This window comes from Callithrix jacchus, chromosome 14, assembly GCF_049354715.1.
Source record: "Callithrix jacchus isolate 240 chromosome 14, calJac240_pri, whole genome shotgun sequence".
Lineage (NCBI taxonomy): Eukaryota > Metazoa > Chordata > Mammalia > Primates > Cebidae > Callithrix > Callithrix jacchus.
In genome coordinates this window covers 39,782,499-39,802,871 of record NC_133515.1, presented here as the reverse complement: position 1 = coordinate 39,802,871, position 20,373 = coordinate 39,782,499, and the positions used below count along the sequence as shown (strand labels likewise).

Sequence of the window (20,373 nt, the reverse complement as noted above, 5' to 3'; positions counted from 1 at the left end):
AATAGGCTTCCCCTGGGATGTGAGCCTCAAGGGAGAAGGTGGCTGGGAATTGGGAGGGAAGAGGGGGAATGCCTTGGAAAATAGAGAGAGGGGACAGGGGCAGGAGAGAGAGAGCAACGAGGAAGAGTAAGCATGTATTCTCTGACAATTTCTATGGAAGAAGCTGCCCCGTGCCCTCCACTGGGGCTGGAGGAAGTAGACGTACCGCCAGCATCTTCTTCTCACCCTCTTCTGTTACACAGGGCCACCATCCCTTCACTGTTTTCTGCTCAAACAGGGACACAAACCATTCTGGGTGGAAAGTGTCATCCAGCTGGTCCAAGGTGCACTTTTCAGCTGTCTTGGCTGGCTTGGGCATGTGGTTGAGATCGAGCTGCAGGGAGCCTGCAACAGAGAGGTGGTTTGGCCAAGGGTTTCTTGATCACTGCCAGCCTGTGGCTACCCTAAGCAGGGCAGGTTCAAGAAAAAGTCATTTCCTCTGTCATCAGCTTCTATCCATGGCTGAGCCACAAGTAAAATCTCACGAACTTCATCTCCCCACCCATTGCCTCCCATTCCATCTACACAGCTTCCCATTTATCTATTCACACATTCATATGCATATTCATCTATCCCGTTTACTCACCCTTAACAAATACACCCAGCTCTTCGATTACTCATCTATGAACAAATACATTCATACACCGTCTATAAACAGCCATCTATCAATTTTGTTTTGTTTTGTTTTGTTTGAGACGGAGTCTCACACTGTCGCCCAGGCTGTAGTGCAGTGGCATGACCTCGGCTCACTGCAATATCCACCTCCTGGGTTCAAGCAATTCTCCTGCCTCAGCTTCCCAAGTAGCTGGAACTACAAGCATGTGCCACCACACCCAGCTAATTTTTATTTTTAGTAGAGATGGGGTTTCACCATGTTGGCCAGGATGGTCTCGATCTCCTGACCTCGTGATCCACCCACCTCGGCCTCCCAAGTGCTGGGATTACAGGCATGACCCACCACACCCATCTATCAATTTTTTAAAATTGTTTTTATCATGATAAAATACATATAACATGAAATTTGTCGTTTTAAGCATGTTAAATGTACGATTCAGTGGCTTTAATTACAGCCACAATGCTGTACAACCATCACTACTATTTCCAAAACTTTTCCATCCTCCAAACAAAAACTCTGTACCTTAATGGGTAATAACTCCCCACTCTTCCCTCCCCTTTTCTCCCATAACTTCTAGTCTACTGTCTGTCTTTATGAATTTGTCTATTCTAGATATTTCATATAAGTGGAATTATACAATATCTGTTCTTTTGTGTCTGGCTTATTTTGAGTAGCATAATGTTTTCAGGGTCCATCCTTGCTGTATATATCGGTAGTTCATTCTTTTTATGGTTGAATAAGATTCCCTTCTAGGTATATACATATTGAACACCCCTAATCTGAAAATCTGAAATTCAAAATGCTCCGAAGTCTGAAAGTTTCTGATGGCCAACATGATGCTACAAATGGAAAACTCCACACATATGTACTTAAACTTTGTTTCATGCATAAAATTATTTAAAATATTCCATAAAATTCCCTTCAGGCTATGCTTATAAAGTATATATGAAAAAAAATGTATTTAGATTGGAGTCCTACCCCAAATATATTTTATTATGTGTAAGCAATTATTCCAAATCCAAAAAGCATCAGAAATCTGCCAAGCATTTCAGATAAGTGATAATTAACCTGTACCGCACTTTGTTCATTCACTCATCTGTTGATGGACACTTGAGCTGCTCCCATCTTTTAACTTCATATTGTGAATAATGTTGCAGTGACCATTAGCGCACAAATGCCTGAGTCCCTGTTTTCAGTTCTTTGGGGTACACACCTGGAGTATGATTCTTGGTTCATCAGTAATTCTATGATCAGCTTTTTAAGGAACCATCAAACAGTTTTCCACAGCAGCTGCAACATTTTACATTCAAACCAGCAATGTACCAATACACCGGCAACTTCTCCACATCCTCAAAACACTTGTTATATTCTACTTTATTATTATTGCTATTATTGCCATCTCAGTAGGTGTGAAGTGCTACTCACTATAGTTCATCCAACAATCTATCTAAGCAGCCATCTTTTTATGTTGTTTTATCTAATCAACCCTTTTATCCATCATCTCCCTGGACACCTCCCGCTATTATGTTGAACCTTATGAAAATTCTCATATTTAACTATCTTTGACGCCTTTAAACAGCAATTTCATGTGGTTTCACCTAATTGAATCATGATATGATAAAGTTCATTTGATTGGAGCACAGGTCGCTGAACGGATCAAGTAAGGGAGATCAATAGAAAAATTATTTTCTGAAGACAAAGAAATTCTCAAACACCATGCAAAGGAGATTCAATTTTTTTCAGTGTGGAATGCATACTTACTATAACTGAGCATTAAATGTAACTAATTTTCCAGTTTTCTTTCTCTCCACTCATCCATTTATCAGTCCGTCCTTCCATCTGTCCATCTGCTTTGACCTAACTACCAACATTCCTCTATAGCTACCATTTGCTAAGCACTATATCTATCTCTTAATCAGGTTACTATTCCACCTGTCTGTCCACTTATTCAACTGTATATCTGCATTCATCTATCTCTCCACCCACCCATGTATCTCTCCATCCCTCTGGTACAGATGAATGATTATTTTCTATTTGAAATATGGTACCAATATATTAAGCAAATACCAAAATATTAAACCACATACGCGCGCGCGCGCGCGCGCGCACACACACACACACACACACACACACACACACACATTATTTCAGCATGATTTACATAAAAGACTGTAAGGAAACACAGGATGTCTGGATAGTGAGCTTATAGGTGCTTAACCATCACCTTTAAAATTAAAAATAAATATTCAAAAGACATAAAGTATATAATTAGAAAACACATTATGAAGGTGGAAAAGATAAATTTCATGGAGATAAAAGCTAGCGTTTGTTAATGGTTTTACAGAGTGAATTGGCAATCAACAGAATGGGAAAAAATTTTTGCAAGCTACCCATCTGACAAAGGACTAATATTCAGAATCTAAAAAGAACTAAAACAAATTTACAAGAAAAAAACAACTCCATTAAAAAGTGGGCAAAGGATATGAACAGACACTTTTCAAGAGAAGACTTTTATGTGGCCAAAAAACATGAAAAAATGCTCATCATCACTGGACATTAGAGAAATCCAAATCAAAACCACATTGACATAGCATCTCATGCCAGTTAGAATAGCAATCATAAAAAAAATCTGGAGACAACAGATGCTGGAGAAGATGTGGAGAAATAGGAACACTTTTACACTGTTGGTGGGAGCGTAAGTTAATTCAACCATTGTGGAAGACAGTGTGGTGATTCCTTAAGAATCTAGAAACAAAAATACCATTTGACCCAGCAATCCCATTACTGGTTATATACCCGAAGGATTATAAATAGTTCTGTTATAAAGACACAAGCATACTTATGTTCATTGCAGCATTGTTTACAATAGCCAAGACCTGGAACCAACCCAGATGCCCATCAATGACAGACTAGATAAAGAAGATGTGGCACATCTACACCATGGAATACTATGCAGCCATAAAAAACGATGAGTTCATGTCCTTTGCAGGGACATGGATGAATCTGGAAACCATCATTCTCAGCAAACTGACACAAGAACAGAAAACCAAACACCACATGTTCTCACTCATAGGTGAGTGCTGAACAATGAGAACACATGGACACAGAGAGGGGAGCATCACACACTGGGGTCTGTTGGGGGGTTGGGGGCTAGGGGAGGGATAGCAGGGGGTGGGGAGATTAAGGAGGGATAACATTGGGAGAAATACCTAATGTAGGTGATGGGGGTATGGAGGCAGCAAACCACTATGGCATGTGTATACCTATGTAACAATCCTGCAAGATCTGCACATGTATCCCAGAACTTAAATTACACACACACACAAAGAAATAAGACAAAGAAATTAAAAAAAAAAATACAAAATGCACCACTGCACTCCAGCCTGAGCCACAAGAGCGAGACTCCATCTCAAAAAAAAAAAGAATGCATGTACTTCTATTTTCCCCTCCCAATTTTTATGCCATTGTTGTCATGCTTTTTACTTTGTCAAATGTTTTTAACTCTATGCTACATTGTTTTGTTCAAACAATCATTTTTTAAATTTCTAAATAAAAATTTTAGAAGTCCTTAAAAAAAAAAAAGGATGAATCTGTTTAACTTTATTTTGAACATGATTTACTAGGTAAAAAATGCAGGTTTTCTTCTTTCTTTTAAAACTAATTTTCTGTTTTCTGAGACAGAGTCTCGCTCTGTAGCCCAGGTTAGAGTGCAGTGGCGTGATCTCAGCTCACTGCAACCTCTGCCTCCCAAGTTCCAGTTCAAGCAACTCTCCTGCCTCACCCTCCCGAGTAGCTGGGATTACAGGCACGAGCCACCATGCTCAGCTAATATTTCTATTTTTAGTAGAGACAGGGTTCCACCATGATCGCCAGGCTGGTCTTGATCTCCTGACCTCCTGATCTGCCGGTGTCAGCCTCCCAAAGTGCTGGGATTACAGGCATGAGCCACCATGCCTGGCTTAAAAACTAATTTTCTAAAGCCTCATTTTATAAAAGAAAGATTAATGCCATAAATTCAAAAAGTCTGTAAGAAAAAAGACTCCATAAAAAATTTAAAGCATAAGAAAAAATGGGAGAAATTATTTGCAATGTATCCTTAATATATAAAAGGCTCGGAAAATCAATAATAAAAGATGAACATTACAAAACCCTAAAAAAATTCCACAATAATATGGATAATAAATATAAAGTTCTACCTTAAAAGCAATAAAGAAATGCAAATAAAGAGGAATTCCTTATTGGAAATTTCTTTTTTAATGTCCAGTGGTTTAGGGAAAGTTTAGGGAAAATGGCACCCTGTACAAACAGACACAGGTGGGAATATAAACAAGTGAAACCTTTCTAGAGGGCAACTCAACAAAATGTTTCAAAAACCATTAAAATGTACAAAGACACATCTACTTCTTAGAGTTAAGGAAAGATATGCACAAAGAATCCAAAGATGTGCTTTCACCGAGGCTGTCACTCACATCAGAAAACCAGGGGATGACCTGAATAACCACCAAGAGAGGCTGAATGAAAACGGGGCCCATCTCTCTATGACAACACACAGGCAGGCATTAAGTGTGATGTTGCAGATATAAATGTAGATTGACACCTACTGACCAGAAGGATGTCCTTGGAATATTAGGCTTTCCAAAAAATCAGGATATAAAACAGTTTATGTCATAGAAACCCATTCATATACATACGAATATATGTGTATATTGTGTATGTATGCATGTATACATGTATATATAAATACACATATAAAATACTTATATTTATTTATGTCTCAAATAATATATAACACAATACATGCCAAAATGTTAGTGGAAATTATCTCTGGGTGGTGAGATTAAGGTGGGGAGGAAGCATGGCTCATCTGCATTTTCTAATTACAGGAATTCTATACAAAATAATAGGTAAAATAACAGAAGTCAAACTTGGTGCCACCCTTCTTACACCTGATGCTTTTATAATGAAGTTCTCTGTGTGCATTTGGCCAAGCCAGGTGTGCAGGGCGCGGGGGGACAGTCAGGTGAGCAGGCAGCCTTCTCCCCCCTGCCGGAAGCTGCGCCCCAAGAATATCCCCTGCTGGGGCCCCAGGGCTCAATGAAGACCAACTCACCTTCTGCAATTAAGGGCCACCCAAGAGGGTTCGAGGCCACGCTGCTCCCTAGTGGCAGCCCAGATCTAGGGATCCTGACTTCCTGGGCGCCATTTTCCCAAGCTCGCTTTATTTTATAATCAAGGTAAAATTCACCTCACATAAATGCACCCCTTTAACCATTTTAAGTGTACAGATCAGTGGCTTTGAGTATATTCACAGAGTTGTGCGACTATCACCACCATCTAATTCCAGAAACTTTTCATCACCCCAGAAGGAAACCTCTTCCCCATCACAGTTACTCCCCATCCCCTCTTCCTTCTCCCAATCCCTAGAATCCACTAAACTATTTTCTGTCTCTATGGATTTGCCTATTGTGGACATTTCATATACATGAAGCCATATAATATTTGAACTTTTGTGTCTGGCTTCTTTCACCTGGCATGTTTTCAGGTTCATCCACAGTGTAGTATGTAACCGTATTTCATTTCTTTCATGGTTGAATAATATCCCATTGTATGGATAGATCACATTTTCCAGAGCTCACCTTTATAGCCGTGACGGGGCTATCGTGCACTTACTGCTCTCATCTACAGATGAGCGTGCTGGCCCCATACAATGTCTTCCTCCCTGTCCCCATATCCCATCCTGCAAGGTCATCATCCCCACCTTCCCTTCAACCCAGCACTCCCTGCTCCCCAGCCCCGGGTTTCAGCACAGCCCGTCCCACCAGAGCCCTGTCTGGGGGAAATGGGGATAGAGCCTGTGTTGGTTCATTCAGTCAGTCACACAGCACAAGGATGAAGAGTGCCTTGAGCCCCTCACACACAGGGCTCAGTGTGTGTCAAATGTGAGGCCGGACAGCAGATGACAGGCAGCATGCACTTGCGTCCCTCGGATCCTTACCTATCTGAGTCCCACCATCCAATATGGCCCAGTGTTCAGTGCCACCTCTACTGACAGGCCCACCCTCGGTGGCCACCAATCACTCTGATACTGCTGTGTGTCATACACCTCTCTTAACACTGGGGCCACATGATCCTGAGCTCCCTGATAGCAGAAGGTGGGACCACTCCTCCTGCCAGGGTTCCCCAAGGGTCCAACATTGGCATCAACACACAGTGTGGGTCCTGGGGCAGCCTCCAGTGTGCAAAATGGGATTCTAGAAATGGTGCTTACCCAGAAAGTCATCAAAGGAGAACTTGTCATTGTCCCAGATCTGGAATACCACTCGTGCTGGGATTTTGCTCTCAGTCTTGTCCAGCCTCCAGAAGGCATCCTGACCCAGAGGAGGAGCAGAGAAGGATGCAGGGAAGCAAGATTAGAGAGAGGCAGTGTTCCCTTCCAGCCTGGAAGGCTGCCTGGAGGAGGCAGAGGAGTGGGACGTCCCCGAGGTCTTGCCAGAGCCAGGTCCTGTGGGAAGACTGGGAAGGGCAGATCCCAGAAGGCAGTGTTCAAGGGCCCAAAAGGGCACCCTGCAGGCTCAGTTCATATAAGACAGCTCCATTAATCCTCCCAATTCTGTAAGTCAAGGTTATCACTCCCATTTTTCAGATGAAGGAGAGGCTTTGAGAAGTTAAAGGAATGGGCCTGAGGTCTGACCACTATAACAGTAACATTGATATCGTGCTTCCTATGCGTTGGCCCGCTACTGCTATGAACTCATTTATCCTTCCTAACACCTAAGAAGGAGATACTATCTTTACAGTGGAGGAGACCAAAGCAAGTAACCTGTGCAAGACCTCACAGCTAGGAAGCGGCAAGCTGGGATTCAAACCCAGGCGGCCGGGTTCTGGAGTCCTGCTCTCCACTGTAAATCCTGCTCTGCACCTGGGATCTCAGAGTCAGGGTGGGGAACTGAGACCCTGGGGGACCATGACCTAACCCAGAAGGATCTCCCAGCACCCTGCTGTAAGGAGCTGGCACTGGAATCTAGACCCCAGCTCCGTCCTCTCCACCCTACCCAACTTCACTCCAGGAGCTTGTCCCAGGGCAAAGCAAAAGACTGCAGTCTGGGAAGTTCCATCTCCTGCTAAAAGGAGAGGAGGCGCCCTTCTCTCCCCAGCCCATCTCCCTCAGACCAGCTCGCCTGGAACAAGGTCATCCTGGGCTTCTTCCCACTGAGGCTTCATGGAGCAACTGAGGGGTGTGCGACTGCACATGCGGAGGCCTGGGTTCCCCTCAGTCCAGCCACGCTCAACCCACAGCACTGTCACGAGGGCTTTCCAGCTCACAGTCCTGTTCTCTGCTTTCTCACCTAACTCTCCCCTGGGGAGCGGCAAGGATAGCAAGCAGTGTGACCATCCTGCAGATGGCGGGTGCCACGTCCTGAGTGCTGGGTCAGAGCAGGGGCCTGGACCTACCTTTGCAGGGGAAAGGCTCTACCACACGCCTAGTAAACCCAGGCTTGCTGCCCAGCCAGGGCCTGCTGTGTGGCCACCTCTGCCTCAGAGGTTGGCCATGGAAATCCCAGTGAGCTCCCAAACCGAAGACTGTGACACCTGCCCTGTGAGGACTGGTCACCATGCAAAGCACCCAGCCACAGCTGGGACTGCTGCCTGGGTTGGGAAGGGGCTCAGGTCTCCAGCTGGCCCCTTGCCTCCATCGCTGTGTCTGCTGCCTCCCCCTTTTCCAGGCCCCAGCATGGCTCCAGCCCTTCTGCAGGTGCCTCCCTCCTCTGGCGAGCTTTTATGACCAGCTCCGCAGGCCCGCCTGCATGGGCCGCCAGCAGCCTCCATTCCTCTGGCCGGCTTGGTTTATGGGCTCAGTAATGAGCCAGAGGTTCAAACGGCCCCTGATGGGAGCAGCTGGGCTGGGGCTCCAGCCTGGGGAATGAACCCCCCCCAGGTCCCAGGCGCTCATTATGCTCCTGGCCTGGGCGCTTTTACTAGCTGTTTATTTGCAGGGTGGGTGCCTGACGCACAGGCAGGCCCAGTGGGTGTGCTGGGCTCCAGGTGGGGAGCCGGGCCGGGGCAAACAGTGGTGGTTCAAAGCCGCCGGATGAAAGGAGACCTTGTACTTTACGACAGTCTCGTCTGGTTAATGGGGTCCCTGGAGGGCCTGCCTGCCAGAGGCCCCGAACCCCATGGCAGAGGGCTGGCTCTGCGGCAGGCTCAGGGAGCCCAGAGACAGTGCACTAACCCACCCCAGATGCGGTCCTTCAGCCCAGCCCAGCTGACCCGTGCCCCACTGTGAGCTCGGCTCCACCTGCCTCCCAGGGTCCCTTCACCCCAAGAGGCACCCTCTGGCTCTGCCTCGAACCAAGTCAGTTTCTGTCTTCCACTTCTGGTTGACTTCAGAGCCACCTGGACTCTGTTTCTTAACCTCCTCTTCTGACCTTCTCAGCTCCTCCTTCCAGCCAACCTCTTCCCAGAGTCTGGCATCACGTAGAATGTCCCTTTCCCTCCAGCCTTTCCTCCCGGCAAGCCTCTTCTTCAACACCCTGACCCCTCTTCCACCTCTCCACCCCTGTTACCCCCATGGGCTCATCATTCTCCCGAGTCTGACCTAGACCCTCTCAGCCAGCAAGCAAACGGTCTCCCATGTCCTCACTCTCTTCCTCTGGAACTCCCTCGGCAGGTGGGCCCCACTCTCCCCTCCCTTCTTCCTCCTGACCAGGCCCTATGCTGCAGAGATAAAAGCACATTATGGCCAGAATGGAGCCACCCCAAATTCCTAAACAGAAACCACAACTGGGTCCCCAGAACTGCCGGGCAACCCTCTCTGTGCTGCCAGTCACTCTCCCTCCCCCACCATCACTCAGCATGGCAGTTCTTTCCGGCCTTTTCCATTGGTCTCAAGTCACCTGCCCCAGTGCCGGGTCATCTCTCCTCTTACTCAGGGACAAAAGCAGAAACCTCCGTTCCAGCTACTCCTTGTCCACATCACCTGTCTCGAGGAAGGGGCTGTCCCACCTCCCACTCCTCTCAGTGTTAGTCCCCATCCATGTGCAACTCTGGTAGGTAAGCCCTGGAGGTGGCACGTGGGGCACGGCCATCCCTCTCCATTCCCAGACCCCTCTCCCTCAGTTTGTGGCAGAGTGGGGCGGGGCAGTGCTGTGTTTCTAGGCAGACACAGCCTTGGCTTTCTGATGGCAACAGGCTGGTGACCGGCAAGCACACTAAGCAGTAGCGAACAAGGCTCAACCTGCAAACAGCCCAGGCTTTCCTTGACCTCACAGAGCCCCGTTGCCCATTTCTGCTTTCTGGCAGTCACTCCACAGCAATGGCTCGGTAAAGGGATCCACTTAACTCTGCTGAATCCATGTTTTCTTTTGTTTAACGGTTTCAGAATGTTCTGCAGAACATTTTGGTTTCTCTAACACACAGATGATCCTGCATGTTAGGCTGGGAGGGGCCATGCAGAGGGGGGTGTAATGAAGAGAATTAAGAAAGTCCAGGCACCGGAGTCTGTCATGTAAGAAAATCCAGGCACTGAAGTATGTCCTCTATCCCCTTCCTTTCAAGAGACAAGAAGTCATAGCAGCTTTGAGGCTTAAAGCCTTGAGCCACCTCTGGAAGGAAATCGGGCCAGCAGAACCTAAATGCCTCTCTGGAGGCCTTGAGTAGGAGAGGACCTCAGGGTAGAAATTAATGCCAGGTAGGATGAGGATGGTCAGCAGCTACAGCAGAGGGCCCTCTGCCTCCAGCCAGCATGGGCCGGAAGTCTCCACTGCCCTCAGCACCCTTTCTGTGCTCTGCGAGCTACTCTCTGAGGGCAGGCCTGGTCCCACCAGGAGGATGCCAGCTGCCCTCGAGTTCTGCCTCGTTCAGGGGTAAAGAGCTGATGCTGAGGGGTAAAGATCTAAACTAGCAGATGCTGAGACACAGAGACCAAGGTCCCCAAATCCTGCCTCCCCTCTGGCTGATGATGCAAACCAGGTCTCCCCAGGTGCCCTTGCCCTGTAGTGAGAGGTAGGAATGAAGACAGGAGGATGCTATCTGCAGACCTGTAAGCACAGAGCCGCTCCCAGTGGCTGCCCAGCTTGGAGGGTGACCATACGCACAGATGTGGAAAATGAGGCAATGAAAAGACAGCCAAGCAACTCCCAATCCTGTGGACATCATGATCTACAGGCCAGGCCAGCCCTCTTGGGAAGCTCCCCCATGGGGTCTGCCCCACTGCCCCTTTGAAGGCCATGGTGGGTGTCCCTACTCTGCCCACTCGGACCCCATGATCCTTCCTGCTACTTAACTTGCCTGGGGTAAAGAGGGAGGCAGTGCCTTTGGGATCTGGATTTAGCTGATGGCACTGTGTGGTCATGAGGTGGCCATGGGGTGGCAGCAGTGCTGCGGATGGCAAAGATGGTGGAAGAGAATGGAAAATGGGTGGACGCAGAGGTAGTGGAGGCAGCTTTGGGGGTAATAAGAGCAGGGGTGGTAGTGCCATGAATGACAGAACAGTGGTGGTGACATTGGCAGTGAGGAGGCAACAGTCGTGCTAACACCAGCAGTGACAGGACAGCAGTCATGGTGACATTGGCTGTGATGAGACAGCTGTCATGATGATGTCAGCTGCGATGGGACGGGGGTCATCACACAATGCTGAGACGGCAGTGCTGGTGACACCGGCACTGCTAGGATAGTGGAGGTAGTGGCCATGCAGAGATGGCAGTGGTAGCTCCAACGTGCTGGGGCAGCAGTGAGATTGTGCCAGTGGCCAGGCAGGGACATGGCCAGGTCAGGCTAACCTTAGAAGCCCTGGTGCTGGCACCCCGGGGGACAGGAAGGACACTGACCTTCTTGGTGACAGTACAGACTTGCTCAGCCGGCAGGTAGTCGAAGGGGAAAATGAACCTCCAGTTGAAGTTGCCTTCACCTCCCAGGGAGCGATAATGCACATCTGTCTTTTGCTTGTGTTCTTCAAAGCCAATCATCCAACTAGACATACACGTTTTTAGATAACGGTTCTCATTAAGATCTCCAACACAGTATATACATCTTCAACTCAGGCAGACAAGGAGTTAAGAAGGTAAATGAGCTTACTGCAAAAAGAACTCCCAGGAAATCGGCATGATGTACAAAATGTGCCATAAATTTGAAAATGTTCTAACTTCCCAGTTCTAACACTAAACTTGTAAGTTCAACCCAAAGTTCAGTGCCAGAAAGAAATCTGGTGGAGAATGATTTCCCGAAAGGCAGGGACCACCCCCAGGGACCCTCCTTGGAAGCTTGCTTGTTCTCCCCTTCCCTGAGCCAGAGCTCCCCCATGCTGTGCACAACCCAGAGGGAGCACAGGAGCCGCGGCGAGCTGGACAGGCAAGAGGATGCTGGCTCCCTACCCTTTCACATAAATGTCGCTCATCTTCTCCCCCGTGATGCTCAGGTCATCCAGGATCACATCTCTGGTGTTCCAGATAATACAACGCAGAAAAAACCTGGGGAGAGGCATGACTCCAATCCACCTAGATTTCCTACCAAAGGATGGGAGGGCCTTGGCCAAGAAGCAGCCTGGCCCAAGAGGACTTGATGCCTGCCTGGCTGGATGCTGGCCCAGGCCCGAATGAGAACTGTATTCTGTGGCCCGAGCAGCCTGAAGCCCGGAAGAAAAGAGCAACCGCCTTGTCCCACCCACAGCAGGCTGCAACGCCCCCCACCCCCAAGCCCAGCTCAGAGCCTCTGGCTGGCAAGTCACCTTCTGGCTCTCCGTGGGGTGATGTTGAAGGGAGGTCCAGGCTGCCCCAGGGCCTTCGGAAACAGGTCGACCCACATCTGCAGCTTCCCCTGCGGAGACAGGGTCCGTTCTCTCCCCACCCTTCTCATTTAACGAACTGTTACCACACACCTGCACCGGGCGAGGCACTGAGGAAACAGATCAGAGAAACCCAGGCCCTTCCAGGAAAAGGCTCACTGCCCTAAACAAGGGACTACAGAGTCAACTGCAGAGGTGGCCACTGCCCCACAGGACTTGGGCCTGTGCCTGGGGCTCAAGGCTCAGGGCGGGATTCTCAGAGATGGTAGTGGCTCAGCTGAGTCTTGGAGGCCAAGGGAAGGGCATGTGTGCGGCCGTGGCGTGTCTGAGAGCACCGTTCAGTTATGGACAGGATGCCACTCTCCTTACCCGCCCCTCATCCTCCTCCCTCTCTGCAAGTGAGGTGTGAATTTCTCTCATCTTAGAGAAGAAGGAGCAGGGATTGAAGTCACTTGGTTAAGTCAGTTCTGCAGGGTCACAGAACTAGAAGATGAAAGAGCCAACGTTTCCACACCCATTGTGCCACCTTGGGGAGGCTGGTAGCCAAACCACAAGGTGAAGAGAGGGCTGAGTTCCAAACAACAGAGGCAATGTTCTCTGGCATTCACAAAGGCATCATCACGGCTCCTCTTGGCCTTACTCTTTGCCTATAACCTTGTCTCCCCTTCTCTTCCAAAAACCAGCTCTGAGCTCACCTCTTCCAGGAAGCCCTCCCTGTCACCATCCCAAGGCAGCTGTCTCTGTGGTCCCCACCCTTCAGTGTGGGAGGACTCCCCTCCTCCTGAGGATTGTTCCCTGTGGGTGGCTCTGTCATTTGGTCATAGGATGCCAGTGATCCTGGCTGTATACCCTACAGCAGCCCAGCACAGGGCTGGCCATCTGATACAGAGTCACTGACAGACAGTGGTTGGGTGGGGGCATCCTGAGGTCAGGCTGAAATAGGAAGGCTTCAGGATGAAAAGGAGAGGTTGGAGGCCAGGCCTACAGGGGTGAGGGGGGAGAGTCAGACTCATTTCACAGGCCCTGAGGGATGGAGGCAGCCAGGGGAAACCAGGCCCTAGAGAGCCCCTCCCAGGCCAACCATGGCTGCACTCAGACTGTGAAGAGATGAGTCAAGGGGGGATTAACCAAATCCCAAGGTCCCCACTGGCCCTTCTGGAATATCCACGTTGTCAAGGGGGGATTGACCAAATCCCACGTTCCCCACTGGCCCTTCTGGGATATCCACGTTGTCAAGCGGGGACTGACCAAATCCCAAGGTCCCCACTGGCCCTCCTGGAGTTGGGGCTATCTGGAGTTCGAGGACTCTGGGGCCCAAGGGTTGAGGTCCTACCTGCTCGATGTCCGGCTGCAGGGGGCTGTAGAGGGGCCGAGACTCCACGTGCTCTGGGACCAGGCCCTGCTGCTGAAGCACGTGCAGAGCCAGACGCTCCTCCACTGGACCCAGGTGTGGGTTTGGGATCCTGCCAGCCTCTGTCCCAGAGAAAAGACAAAAAAGTTACAGTAGCTAGGGAAGTGAGAGATGATGGGGCTGCCCAGGGAGCAGGCTGAGCAGGGCTACCTGAGGCTCATGGGGAGCCCCTAACTCCCACAGCCTCACCCCCAGCCCAGATACACTTGTTCTGGTCCTCATGTCTCACTTTCTATAGGGGAAATCTTGCTGTCCATGAGCTCCAGGCTTAACATTCAGAGTCCCCATTGCCATCATTTCTAGCAAGCCTGTTCTATAAAGTTTTCTTCCTATTTTCCACCATACAAATCCTTCCTGTTTCCAAAGCTCACCTCTTCCAGGAAGCCCTCCTGACTGCTCCCAACTCTAAGCCTCAGCAACTTTTACCCCTAGGTCTGGCATCTTAGTGCTGCCAGTATTATGCTCTCATATATGTAAGTTGTTCCATTAGCAGCAGTAGCTAAAATAATACCAATAACGGCAAACACTTCTAGAGCAGGAACCACATACCAGGCACTATTCTTCAAGATATTAACATATTTAATCTTCATAAGGCTTAAATGCTGTGATTATCCCCATTTTAATAGATGAGAAATTCGAGGCACAGAGAGCACACAGCTAGCAGCAGGGCAGCTGAGATCACATGCTCACTCAGGAGAGGTGCGTGACTGGGCATGAACACCCCTTCCTGCCCCGGGTGCTTCCCAGGTACAGCTCCTCCTTGCTAGGAGATGGGTCAAAAACTGATGCCACAGATGGGAGAAGGCATGGGGTAGTCCTGACCCTGACACCATGCATACCCATACGTATACACACGTGTTCACCCATCAGACCTGCCCTCCCCATCTCAGTAGGGGCCCCAAAGGAAGAGGCATGGCACGTCAGAAGGCACATCGGGCCAGGACCCTGGCTCTGCTCCTAGCTGACTGGGTGGCACTGGGCAGGTGGTTTGCCACTCTTGGTCTTACCAGCCTCCTGTGTAAAGGCAGGAAGTTGTCGGACCTCACCATCTCTAGCTTTCTGGCTTTTGTTTCTTATGACTCTATGTCCACGAGCCATGGCCCTGTGCTCAAGTTGCTCACAGACTAGAAGGAAATGAGACTCCCTCAAAAACATATGCACATTCTACAGGAAAAGGGAATAAAGGAGGCTGGGGAGTGCCTTATGGCCGAGCCTGGCTCTGCCATGACCTGGGAGTCAGGAAAACAGAATGAGAGGGAGGAGGGGGTGGGGGATGGGGGCATCAAAGCCATCATTTCCCTTTTATAACCTTGGCCCCAGCTCTGACATCAAACATCTCTGAAGCAACCAGAAGGCGAGGGGCCAGCTGGGCCTGTAAACACCTCTGGGGAGTCTGAGCTGTTCTGAGTGGGTGATGCAGGCCTGCGGGCATCCCAGACACACGGAGAGCATGTGGTGGGATTCTCCGCCAGGAGTGCTGGGCAGAACCAGGAGCAGGGTGGGGGCACTACAAGGTCTCCTGCCTGCTTTGGGATCCTTTAGATGCATGGGCTGCGGGTGAGGAGCTTGGAAGGCATCATCAAGGTCAAGCTGCCAAGCTGGTGCGATTTAAGTAGAAAACTGTTTCTCAGAAGTGGACTGTATCCCAAACTCCACCCACAGTCAGACCAGCCAATGCCAGAAAAAGACTGAGCCTAACTCTAACCCTGACACTGGCTTCAGACTCACCTCTGCTCTTGCCCTCAGATGGGCCCCAACCTGGCCTTGGACTGTACTCTGACCCTGGCTGTGCCCTGACCTCTAATTTTTGCAGTAGCATCACAGGTCAGTACTGGTCCTAAAAGTACCAAGTGCAAGTGAAGCCCTTCTGTGCTGCCCACAGCCTGCTGCTGTGGATTACGTCTGCTTGGGTCCTTTATGGTAGCAGAGTGTCTGGTGAGAGAGGAAGGGGTACAGCAAGAGCCCACCATGGTTTGGGGTCACATGCCAGCTCACCTATCTCTTCAATGGAGTATTCTTTATCCTGAAACATCACACTGTCTGTGCGGTACACGGGTGCCTTGACTCTGCGCTGCTGGCAGAAGAGGTGAAGGAGCTGGGAGGGGCGGAGCTGATCCCGCCACTGGTTCGGTCCAGAGCTGAGGACCAAGCACAAGACATAGACGAGATGCTTCAAGGACACTGACGAGGGCATGCAGGGACCAGTGTACCCCCATGCACAGCACTGCCCACCCTATGCTTTTATGTGGGTGCCCCACCTGATTGCTCACCATGACTGGGCATCCCTATTTTACAGAGGGAGAAATGGAGGCTCAGAGAGATAAGGATTCGTTTAAGTGTGGAATTGCAACTTAAATGTTTTCAATTTCCAGAGTTAGAGAATCAGACCCAGACAAGACTCGAGATGATGGGAAGGGGGTGCTGTCCATACATGCATTCCCCTGACAAACGATCACAGAATTCCTCTTCAGGCCCAGCTGCAGCACATGTGTCCTCCCATCTGTCTCCCCTGCTTCCTTCCTGCCTTCCTTCTCTCTCTCCCTTTCCAGGTGCCCAGTCCTCTCTAGGCCTTCTGTGTGCATTACAGAGAACTGGATTATAACAATGTGATGAGCCAGGTTCTTGGTTCAAGGTTATTGCTTACAACCAATAACATCTCTGGCCCTCAGTTTCTTCATCTGTGGAGTGGGGATAGGGCACCCACTGGACTCAATGAGAGAATGGCTAGGAAGTGCTAAGCCCAGGGCTGGCACATGTATGTGCTCAGTAGACCAAGGTGGTATGTTGTCAGAGAAGCAGCCAGCCCCCATCCACGTACACACAGTAGGTCTGTGGGAGTCCACAGCGAGCCCCAAACTTGGACAGCAGCCTGTTCTCTAGGTCGATGACCGTCTCACCGATCTTTTCATCCTTGGAGAGGAGGTCATAGTCATAGAGAGTGATCTTCAGGTCCTTCTCCAGAGGCAGAGTGCAGGTCAGCTCAAACATCCTACAGGAGGGGCAGAGTCCCCATGTCACCCAACACGGTGCACCCAAGGGAGAGGCAAGGCAGGGCAGGGCAAAAGCGCAAAACTACCCCAGGAAGTCTTCCTTCCTTGGAACCCCTGTAGCTCGTACAGGCATAACCACCCACAGCACTGCTGCTGGGCCTTGGGCCTGAGTGTGTGTGCGGGGCGGGCGGGGGACAGGACTTTCCCAAATAAACTGTGCTAGGTATAAGGCAGGTGCCTGCCTGACAGACTGCAGAATCAAAGAACGAATTGGAAAAGCACATTGAAACTGAAGCTTTGACCACGACCAGGAGACCAGAGATGCAAGATGTGAAACTCCACAGGCAGGAGCCAGAGCTTTGGAATTTACTGATGACGTGGTTTCAGACCCACTCTCCAGACTCTTCACACTCACTTCTGGGAAGGGATGGAGGGAGAATTTGTGAAAATATTTCTTTGGCAAGAGCTCCTGCTATATCTGAGACCCCCACCTACCATGGGCATCAAAGGCAGAGGTATTCTCCCTTCTCCCCCTAAAATGGGAGACACAAGCCTGGCACCTGGCGCACACTCAGGAAAGCTAAAGCAGCTTGTGGCAGGGAGAAGGAGGGCAGGGGCCACATTTGGGAGGAGCTGTGCTCTGGCCCATGCCTGGGCAAGGAACGCAAGGACTTCCTGGGAGGAGAGGAGACCACTATGAGGATGGACTGGAACTGCTCTGAATCCTGCCTGTGGCACCCCCAAAGAGTGACAGCAGTGAGAGATTGTGGAGTGGACCATCTGAGAACCAGGGGCCAGGGACAGCAGCTAAAGGGATGCAGCATCTGCCATATCCCAGGAGGTGCAGTGGGAGGGCTCATGGGGGGCTCTCTGAGGAATCTCTGGAAAGCACCCACAGGAAAATAAGTCAGCTTTCAACATCTGCCGTCCAGAGAGTGCCTGGATGACAGGGGTGGTGAGCACCTGGGACAGGGCCCTCTCTCTAGCCCTGATTCCACAGGAGTTAGAAGCTCAGAGGTCAGCCAGAGCAGGAAGGGAGAAACACTAGACCCAGGAATGGAGGAAGGCAGGGCCTCTCCTTCCCTACACATACACACACACCCCCCCACACATACATGGACACAGTCATGCATACACATATGAACATACACACGTACACACATAGACACAAACACACCTACACACACATGAACACAGACACACATACACATGCATACACACACATATACACAGATACACAGACATGCACAGACACACACCTATATACACACACAGCTGCACCCAAAAAGGGGACACACTCCCCTAGAGCCTCAGGGAGCTCAGGATTCCATACAAATGGATGATGGGTTATGGCCTGAGATTGTGGGTTTGTGAGATAAAGTGGCTGAGCTCAACGTGAGCAGAAAAGTCACCTGCCTATCAGTTTCTGCAGGGGAGAGAAGGTAACACCACGAAATACATGCTGACAAAAACAAAGCTGTGCTTTGATTCCACCTCACACATTATGTTTGTCTGACACACGGGTTACAGAATAAAAGGGTTTCTGTTGTGATCTGAGGGAGGCTTGAAGCACCAGGCAGACCAGCTCAGCCAGGACTAGGGGGAGATGAGGAAACAGGCATGGGATGGGTGTATTCCTACACTGGCTCCTCTATCTCCCCTGAGCCCTGACACACCCCCACCCACTGTGGAAGAGGCCCTGCCCACTGCCCCATCACCACTAGCCTGAAGCCCTGCGCCAGTACCTGGAGCTCACTATACAGAGTTCCTCTCTCCCACCTAGCACTTCCCTCCAAGCCCCGCTTGGTCATGGCTCATCACTGGCCAGGGCTGGTTCACCTTCAAAAGCTGCATTTCCCCAAGGAGATTGGGTCCTCACTGCAGGGTGAGTGACCACAACTAACTCAACAGATTCCAGTTTATAAATGCAGTATGTGACTTGATGACATCAGAACAGCAGGCGTCTTCTGCAGGTGCCAGAGAAAGAGCCACCACCCTACCTCTGCATCCTCCCCTCTCTGGCCTAAACAAGCTCACATCCAAAGAGCAACTCAGGATGCCTAGGAACTACCTCCATGCAATGGGCCTTGATTCTTCCTTTCCTTGTCCTTAGATTTCAGGAATCATTTTACTATCTTGGGTCTACATCCTTCCTCTAGCTCTTGCTACAGACACATGAGGGACTTACAGAGAATTCATTACTAAATGTGATACGTATACCAGATTGTCATACACCGAGACATGAGTAAAAGGACATTAGTGGGAAAACGGACGAAATCCTAAAAAGAAATAACATCTAGAGTTTGGTTAATCATAATGCACCAAAGACGATTTCTTCATTTTGACAAATGTCCCATGGTTAGGTAAGATGTTATCAGTGGGGGAAATTGAGTAAAGGGTATATGGAAATTCTGCACCATCCCTGTAACTGTTGAGTAAATCTAAAATTATTCCAAAGTAAAAGTTTATCTTAAAAAAAAGAAGAATTAGCAAGTGCATCTTCTGAGCTTTCACATAGATTTCTTTTCCTTTTTTTTTTTCTTTTCTTGAGACAGGGTCTTGCTCTGTCACCCAGGCTGGAGTGCAGTAGTGTTATCTCAGATCACTGTAACCTCAAACTCCTAGGCTCAAGGGAATTGAGGTTACATCTCCACTTCAGCCTCCCAAGTAGCTCAGACCACAGGCATGCACTATCATGCCTGGCTAAGTTTTTTTATTTTTTGTTGAGATGGAGCCTTGCTATGTTGCCCAGACTGGTGTCAAACTCCTGGGCTCAAGCCACGTAGATTTCTGATCTTAGGGGTAATTGTTTAGTGTTTAACTAGGAGCTTCTGCTGGAATCAAGTCTTTAGCAGCTAAAGAAGAGCTAGCCGAAGCTATGCCACCATAGACATGCAAGATTTAAGGAATATAGTTTTGCTCCAGGAGGTAGAGACTTCACAGTGCCAGCCACAACTCCCCCACTAGACTGTAGGTCATCCTGTCTGGGTCCTCCACCCCAAGACCCAAGATGCCCCAATTTACTTTCCAAATACAGGCTCCAGCGTGCAGGGGATGTAGTTATCCTGGTCACTCACTGATTTCTTCCCCATGGAGATCTTGATGTAAGGATCACACTGGAGGAGGAGATAAAATGCTTCTGTGAAATCACTTTCCCAACATGTCTTTCAGGCTTTGTGAGTGCCTTGCCTCTGGATGGTATGAGGGAGCAGCCCTCAGGAAGCTGAGATGCGGGCTGTGTCCTGCCAGGACAGAGCCCATCCTACATACCACACCACTCCACTTGGCCCCTGACATGGGCTTCTGGCCTTGGCTCCAGCAGTGGGAATGGGTGCCTAAGCCCTTCACACTCCCAGTCTACTTCTCAATTGGGGGAGGCCAGGCCCATACCGGAAACACACAGGCTGGGTTCCTCTCTGAGACCTCTGCTTAAGCATATGGAAAAGGAGAGGGGCAGTCAGCCTATGGCAGCCTAGGCTAGCCCAGAAGGTCACCCCCTGCCATGCTTCCTGCAAACACCAGCACCCCTCAGCAGTGG

The 20,373-nt window shown here is 49.5% G+C and overlaps 1 protein-coding gene across 50 annotated transcripts in view; it reads right to left on the bottom strand.

Moving 5' to 3' along the window:
* DYSF (dysferlin) overlaps positions 1–20,373 on the bottom strand; it is a 236,648-nt gene that overhangs the window by 7,213 nt on the left and 209,062 nt on the right. For 44 of the 50 annotated variants that reach the window (XM_035272224.2, XM_078349054.1, XM_078349051.1 and 41 more), the window contains 9 exons: positions 19,860–19,951; positions 16,664–16,834; positions 15,841–15,983; positions 13,768–13,907; positions 12,378–12,466; positions 12,025–12,120; positions 11,482–11,623; positions 6,924–7,023; positions 206–384 (listed from right to left, as the gene is read on the bottom strand). In XM_035272224.2, the coding sequence (XP_035128115.1) occupies positions 206–384; positions 6,924–7,023; positions 11,482–11,623; positions 12,025–12,120; positions 12,378–12,466; positions 13,768–13,907; positions 15,841–15,983; positions 16,664–16,834; positions 19,860–19,951 (1,152 nt within the window). Of the gene's footprint in view, positions 1–205; positions 385–6,923; positions 7,169–11,481; positions 11,624–12,024; positions 12,121–12,377; positions 12,467–13,767; positions 13,908–15,840; positions 15,984–16,663; positions 16,835–19,859; positions 19,952–20,373 lie in introns of all 50 variants that reach the window. The other 6 variants (XR_013526458.1, XR_013526459.1, XR_013526461.1 and 3 more) reach the window with 1 other exon arrangement.